We start from the raw sequence: 8,601 nt of genomic DNA, 5'->3' as shown, positions 1-8,601 counted from the left end.
CTTTCTGTTATGATTTTTATTTTAGTTAAAGTTATTTGATATTTAAGTACTGAGTTTTGTTATTTTGAATTTTTTATATGACTTTGATGCTTAATGATGATTTATTTTATTTTCGTATGATTAAATAGAATGGCTATTTATTTATTTGTATTATAAAATATACTAAACATAATCAATTGAATGCATATATTAATTTAGTATTTTCGTTTCTGCGTATCCGTTTCCGTTTCTATGCAACCTAGACATTAACCATATAATAAAAAAATTTAAATTTTTTCTTATATATTATATTTTGAATTTTTAAAACGATATGAATTATTAAAAACGTTAAATGTCTCACACTAAAATTTTATGATCAATGGTTTAACCTTTTTTTTTGTAATAACAAGATACAAATGATCATAAATCGTATGAATATGAAATCTCATTTACTAGACATTCATATTATATATTAATATAGTTTAGAATTAAACTATATACATAGAAAATACTTAAATATGATAATTTCGAAATTTTTATTGGAAAAGTATTGAAACTTTAATATTTCAATTTTAAAATTTGCATTCAAAAAATCGCACGTTAGAAATTTTGTGTTTATCACATGAGTATGAATTCTCACTAATAAATATTTATATTAAAATATATTATTTATCTATGTCCATATCATTGAAATTTAGTTATATACCATATAAAATAAATAAAATGATTTTTTTGATTTACTTACTAAAAAATATCCTAAATAAATAAGATGTATTGTTGTGCTTTATGTTTTACTCTAATTTAATTATATACATAATACTTAAATGCATATAAATAAATAATAATAGATAAAAATTATTTTTATATATAACATTCATCGCGCAGGTCTTAAGCTTGTAAAACTATTTTTATATAAAATTCATTATGCGTAGGGTACGGGTTATCACATATTTAATGTTTCTTGCTAATATGTTAGTTTTACGATAATTATTCACGTGACGTAAGATTTTTGTAAAATCTATACCATTTGAACATTAATTATATCGTATGCCCTGATTCAAATACCATACATAAACTTATTATACATACACATAGCTGGACTTGAGGCCATTTCTTTGAAACATTTGAAAGATCTCCCACCGTTGTGGGATACTTATTTTTTTTTTTAAATATATTGTTTCAATACATATATATTAATATAACTAGTGTTAAATATATAACTAAATTCAAAAAAAATTAAAAACAGTTCATAAAGAAGATAATAAAATATGAAATGTTTTTTTTTGTTATTATGATTTAAATATAAATAATACTTGATAGTAGAATAAAATGATATATTATAATGTTATTAAAATCAATAACTTTTATATTTTAAAGAAAATAAATAATTAAAATATTTTTATTAATAAAAATGTTTTTAAAGAAAATCTAAACTACTTTAAAAAAATTAACATACAAAACAAAAAATAATATTTATTTATTTTGAATAAGACCCTTAGAATCTGAGGACCGGCTCTATATATATCCTATGCACTAAGAGGGTTACAAAATATGAGTGATTGATATATATACGGACCTATCAAATATAATGTTAGAAATTTTATGTTTTCTAAATTATATATTTTTAATAAAAAATTTTACCCTGTGCAAGGCGCATGTCTTATTCTAGTGTGAACATTATGGGAGGATGTCATTTAAAAAAAAAGTCAAGACAAAACCAAACAAAATACCTTATATATTAATTGAGGAGTATTACAACTTTTGAGTGGAGCCACGTGTCATCACAAAATAATTCTCAGAATCATTAGAAAAATAGGTCGTTTTATCTAAATATATATTATACTTTTTATTAAATTACTTTCAAATTGATTAGAAGTGATAAAAGAATATTATGGATTATTTTCTTACATAAAAGCTATAGAATTACTTAATATGATTAACATATATACGAGAGTTAATGATTTTGAATAATAAATTATGTATCCTCCATCATTTATGTTTAATAAAACTGAAACAATCACATAAACCATTTAATAAAAATCTAAGTTTTTTCTTATATGTTATATTTTGATTTTTTTTTTAAATGACAACAAATTACTAAAAAAATTCTAACAATGAAAATTTTATGAACAATCGTTTTACTTTTTTGTTATAAAATATACAAATGATCATAAAATCATATGAATATGAAGTATCATTTAATAGATATTACAATTATATATATATATATATATATATATATATATTTTTAATATTATTTAAATTAAATTATATACTATATAAAATACATAAATAGGTTAATTTTGAAATTTACATTAAAAGTATTGAGACCTGATACTTTAATTTTGAAATTTTTAGTTTTTAAAAACGATTATAAATTATTAAAAATATTAAAAATCTCACATTGAAATTTTTTTGATTAATTGTTTAAATTTATTTATTACAAAAATATACAAATGTTAATAAAATTATATGATTAGAAAATAGGAAACTTCAATTAAATATTCATATTAAAATATACTAAATATTCGGTGGAAATATTTTTGACCAGATTTTGGAAATTTTTTTTAAAGGATTTAGGAAATATAATATTAGAGATTGTGTTAATCTAATTAGTTATTTGAGAATCTTTAGTTAGTAAAATATGGAAGTTCGTATTTTTTCAAACAAATTGCAGATATTTGTAGCTATAATTAGGCTATATTTAAATGTGAGTAGTTAGTAATAGTATAGGTTAAGAAAATATATAAAATATAGCTTTTTTTAAAAAAAATATTCCAACCTTGAATCAAGCTGGATCCAACTTTGTGATTATGTTTTAATAGTTTACTTAGGGGTGTTCAATCCGGTTATCGGTTCGGTTTAGGTTCGGTTTTTTAGTATTTCGGTTAGTAAAATATAACTACCATTCTAAATCTATATTTACTTCGGTTCGGTTCGGTTTATATACCGTCGGTTTTCGGTTTATTCGGTTTTATACCAAAAAACATAATTATTTAGTTTGAGATCATATTATATGAATTTTAGAGTCATATTGTCAACACAGTCATTTATTAAACACAGTAATTTATTAAAAATATATTACATGTTCAAATAAATGAACAAAAAAGTAAAAATGCTTCTACCATCAAATAAAATAATCAAATCTATAACTAAAATCAAAGCTTGAAATTTTGAAAATAAAAATATGAAACAAAACAGAAACATGAAAGAAAAGTTTTTTCAGTCTTTCATAGTTAGTGTTCATTAAAGTCATGTTTTTTCAATTGAACACGAAACTCTGGTTTCTACTTTTAATCGGTTTTGTTCGGTTTATTCGGTTTAATCGGTTATATACCAAACCATATCCAAATCCTACGGTTTTTATAAAATTATATCCATTCGGTTTATATGGTATATACCAAAACCAAACCATATTGTCTATTTCGGTTCGGTACGGTTCGGTTTTACCATATTGAACAGCCCTAAGTTTACTAGATGATAACTCACGCGCATGCGCGGGGTGAGTTTTTATAATAATGTTTGTTTATTAAATGGTTTTAACATTTTGCAACACTACAATCTTTATCGTTTATAAATGACGAATACAAATATTGGTCTCTTAAATATATCATCGTTGTTGAAGAGTTAACGTATTACATCTCATTTTAATTATTTTTAAGACTTCATATGCACAAAAGAAAATTAAGTTTTACGGCTGACACAAATCACCAAAACCAAATAGGCAACATCGATTGTATAATAACAAAAGGATATTAGGTTTTCTGCTCTCGATTTGTTTACTATTGACTCTTCATAAGTGAGTTCATTTTCTACCTCTATAAAATTGTGTTTTCATTCTCGTCTTTGTTTTATTGATATGAATTAAGTTTAAAAAAATGGACATATGTAAAAATTGGTTTCACTCCAGATACATATCTAAGAATCAAAATTTTGAAAAAAATCACCGGCAATCTATATTAACAGATTAGTGTTCAAATCTAATATATCAAGCTGTTATATAATATATAAGTGCAAACTCGAAATATAAATGTATGTCTAGTATATATTCACCAGCTCGGTCTAAAAATCATCTAATTCTAGAACAATAAAACAAATTACTTATTTCACCAGTTCGAGTAATATTTGAATCCAAACGGGTAATATCCGAACCCGAATGGATATCCGAAGATAATCAAACATAAGTATACTTAACACTATATTTCTAGTTTACTTCTCTCATTTTATTCAAAATATTTATATTAATGATGTTTATTGCACAAAATTAGATAATATACATATAATTATGGACAAAATTATTTGCTACTCACTTAAATATATATCAAGCTCTTGTGTCTTGCATTAACAAAAGTTGCATCTAAAATTTCAAAACAATAACTAAATTAGTGTCTTTCTATTTTTAAAGTTTTATCTCCAAACCTATTAATAGTTTAATTTTTTAGAAAAATTAGAAAATCAGTTAAAATATATTTTAAATACAAAAAAATTAAACAATAAATAATTTATTTATTTTTTCTTCAAAATTTAAATATCCGAACCCGGCCCAAAATATTCGAACCCGAACATAAAATACCCGAACCCGACTCGAAGTGTAGAAATATCCGAACGGGTTTTATGCCTTTATACTGAAATACCCGATACGAACCCGAACGTGTATCTGAACGCCCACCCCTAAGATATATATATGATCATCATTTGTATCTTGTTTGAACAAAAAAAAAAAGTTAAACCATTTATCACAAAATTTTCAATGTGAGATTTTTACTATTTTTTGTAATTTATAGTCACTTTTAAAAATTCAAAATATAACATATAAGAAAAAATCTAAATTTTTTATTATATGCTTAATGTGATTGTTTAATTTCTTTTAATAGTATAAAATTAAACAAAAAAATGAGAGGTTAGAAAAATTGTTAAAATATATATCTTAACCATATTAGGTAATTCCGTAGCTTTTATTTAAGGAAAGAAAAAATATTATTTTGTACACTACTAATTAAATTGATAGTTACTTTAATAAAAAACATAGTATATGTTTATATGGACCAACTTATTTTTCTAACAATTCTAAGAGTCATCCTCGTGATGACACGTGGCTACGAAAATATGTTGCAATGCTCCAGGATTAATATATAGGGGATACATATTAAGATATTTGTGATTTAAATAAGATGAACCAAAACTATTTTGAACAGATAAATTGGTAAATAATTTTTTTTTGAAAAGATTAGTGAACACACCATCCCCTTCGATATCACATTAAAAAAATATCACATTATTATTAGTCTGGGTGTTTTTATGTAATTAAAAAAATGAATAACATAATGACAATTAGAATATATATAATCTGTCATTCAAGATTTATATATGCGTTAATCAAGAAAAAAGATTTACATAAGCATTCTTTGTGCTTGGATTTGAAACGAATAACTATTGTAATTGTGCGCAAGACGCGGATTATATGGGGCTTTTAGTTATGTTTTTGCGATTACTATCCAAAGTCCAAACATTATTCTGTAGGGTTTATTATGATATAATTCGTACATATTGTTTCGTACTATTTGTTTTTCAGTAACTCTGCAACTGATCTGCAATAATCTTAATTTTTGCTTAAAGTGGTGGCCATCTTTTGAATCAGGCCAACCAATGCTAAAGAGGGAGATAAATAGTAATAAGTCCGTCACTCACTCTTGCATACCGAAAGATATTGTGTGAACAAGATAGTAACACAGAAATAGTTCAAAGAAAAAATAAGATAGTAACACATTTTATGGTATTAACGTGACCAACCAAAGTCAAAGAAGAACGTAACACAGCGGCTTTATGAGGAATCAAACATGTTTATGTTTAGACTTATCCTTTAGATTATTATTATTATTATTGTTATATAGTTATCCACATGTTATATCAACACGAAATATGGATAAAGATGATCAGTTGATCACATAGGGTTTACATGGAAGTTGTTACTTAAGCCGAAACATAACACTGTTTGATAGCACATTTATGACCTAGAACATGTAGATAATTATGGCATTACGATTGTTTGGAACAATGATCCCGTAGAGTCAGAGGGAAGAGAGGAGCAAAGGCAAACGTCTGAGTGACACAATCTGCATTGAGACCCAAAAAGGCATGGCAGCAAGAGTGACCAATAGTCCCGATTTGTCCACTTATTATCGATCCAAAAATTTCTGAGATACAGTTGGGAATAAGTTCCAACGATGACAAACAATCTGCTGGGTCCTGTCCAGGTATCGAAGGCAACGTTTGAGCTGTACCGAACACAGCCATGCATGCAACTGTAAGAAGGAAGAAAAACTTGTTGGTCCACATTTTGATACGAGAGTATTTTTAATATTTGATGTGAATCTAGTAGTAGTCAGTGGTTGGATATATATATAGACGAATAACAAATGTGAAATTTCACTACATTGCATTTTGTGAACGGTTTCTTTGTGAACTAACACAGGTAGGCACACTTGGGATGACCCCAAATCAAGGGTTAACAGTTTGTTTCTTATTGTTGGCGTTTCCTGTTAATTAGCGTGTGATTGGTAGTAGCTGTAGGTGCTGTTCATAACCCCATTTATTTCTACAGCACTAAATTCAAAACAATCAAACTTTAATAAAAATTTCAAAATCACAAAATAACCTAAAGCTGTACAAGTGCTCTGTAGAGCCAAAAATCCAGAGCAATTTTTTGGAGTTTTCTATAAAATTCTAAAACAACAAAATCTAAAGCCACAACAAAAAGTCTACATATTTTTTTCTACAGCAATTTTTTTAAAGCTACAGCCATTACCAATCGGACCCTTATTATTTTTCATTCCTCTTGATAATTCATTATTCTTCTACAACTTCTTTAAGTTTACAAAACTATTTCAAATTTTACTTTTTCTTCTCATTATCTAATATTCGATGAGAAAATCAGTATCTTTCTATACAGTTTATTATGATTTGTTTAGCAATATCCTGGTTATTATGATTTACTCGGAATAATTGCAATTGATCTGCATAAACATTATTTTTTCCGTTCAGATCGGCTTGTTCCATTTGATCTGGTTGATCTACAATGCTAGTTTGAGCCAAATACGTGCCTTTAGACCCCTCCCCCGCCCCCCAACTTGTTATAATATAAAGAAGACCATTCTCTCTATCTCCTTGCGCCATGTCATCAAATAGGGAAAGGAGAGCGCGACACCTGTCCCTGATGCTGTGCATATTGTCTCCAGCATTTCCTTCAGATTTTGTGGGCTTTTTGCTCAATCCCTTTAGCCAGCCCAATATACAGCGACACCAGCCCACTAAATTTTAGGGTTCATGTTCTTCTTCCACAATGAATCCAAGAATCTTTTTCTTCGTTCTCTAATATCAGCTATGGAGTTTCAGGATGTTCATTCCACGGGAAGAATGGCTTTGTGAATCTTCAATCCCGATTTTTTTCTTCTCTTCTAATCAACGAAAACGTTTCGGGGGAGCTATTCGAGATGAATCGTGATGAATCTGATGATGATTCTCTTTATCGAGAAGTCTTGGGGTCGTTTCATCTCATGTTTTTCTCCCCGGAACAGTTAAGCGCGATGAATTGATTGTCTGCCATTAACGAACTTCTTAACTTCTTTGACATACTACAACCACGATTTCACATTCAATAAATCCCTCTTCTCTTCAAGGCGGTACATACAGCTATAAAAAGGTTTGTCTACATACCATAAGCATCATGCTCACAAATCCAAATATTTGTTGATTTTTTTCCCAATAGAATGGTGTCGTCTCAATGCGGGTCTGTAGGTGTCTTAGTTAGAGATTAAAAATCTTTTAGAGATTTGAGAAAAAAATTCTCGAGTTCTCTGAACATGTACAAATCATGTTTCTGATTAAAAACCTTTAATCGTTTGTCTTTTTTGTGTTCTGCTCAGATTTGGTGTTCAATATTTTCATTTTTTTCCTTACAGAAGAAGACAAAGACCATAAATGGTATTGAAAAAAATACAATATGACATACTTTCTCATCTTCTATTTACGTTTGAACATACTTCCAACTTGTAGAGTACTTTTTTGGTGTGATTTCTCTCAAATGCCCTTTGCCCAAACAAACCAAATATTTATTTTTAGTCAATTAAGTATTTTAGGGAAATTGCAGTAGATAACTATGGAAACTTATTTAATTAGGCAGATGGACATTGTACTGTTTAATTTTTTATAATGGCGACGCTGTCCCTGTGTAGCCGGTCACATATATGAAAGGAAGAGTCTGACACAAACACGTTTGTGCATTAATTCTGAAAAGACGTGAAAGTTTTTTCATGAAAACTTTCAATGTTCTGCAAGAAACCAGAGAGTTCATATGTTAAAAAACTTTCAATGTTTTGCAAGAAACCATAGAGTTCATCTGTTTAATGTTTATCGTTCTCTCACTCGTTCTTTCATCTTCCTAACATTCTCCCTTTTACACTGAAAAAATATCGTCTTCAAAATTGCTCTTATGGGTTCTCGGTCCGTTCAACTTCCGGTGAGTGGCTGTGAAGAAGCCCGTGTAGATCTGTCTGATATGATGTTCGCCGACAGGGACATTAGAGTTCTAATGTATCAGTCTTCAAAATTGCTCTTATGGGTTCT

The 8,601-nt window shown here is 27.6% G+C and overlaps 1 protein-coding gene across 1 annotated transcript; it reads right to left on the bottom strand.

Annotated features, from left to right (window-relative positions):
- Positions 1–5,832: 5,832 nt before the first annotated feature.
- On the bottom strand, positions 5,833–6,341 carry LOC106326474. Its single transcript, XM_013764446.1, has one exon. It carries the CDS (start codon positions 6,313–6,315, stop codon positions 6,016–6,018), a length of 300 nt encoding a protein of 99 aa, XP_013619900.1. The 5' UTR covers positions 6,316–6,341; the 3' UTR covers positions 5,833–6,015.
- Between the last annotated feature and the right edge of the window lie 2,260 nt (positions 6,342–8,601).

Source organism: Brassica oleracea, chromosome C2 (assembly GCF_000695525.1).
Source record: "Brassica oleracea var. oleracea cultivar TO1000 chromosome C2, BOL, whole genome shotgun sequence".
NCBI lineage: Eukaryota > Viridiplantae > Streptophyta > Magnoliopsida > Brassicales > Brassicaceae > Brassica > Brassica oleracea.
The sequence above is the reverse complement of the archived record's forward strand: the minus strand, read 5'-3'. Positions and strand labels throughout refer to the sequence as shown.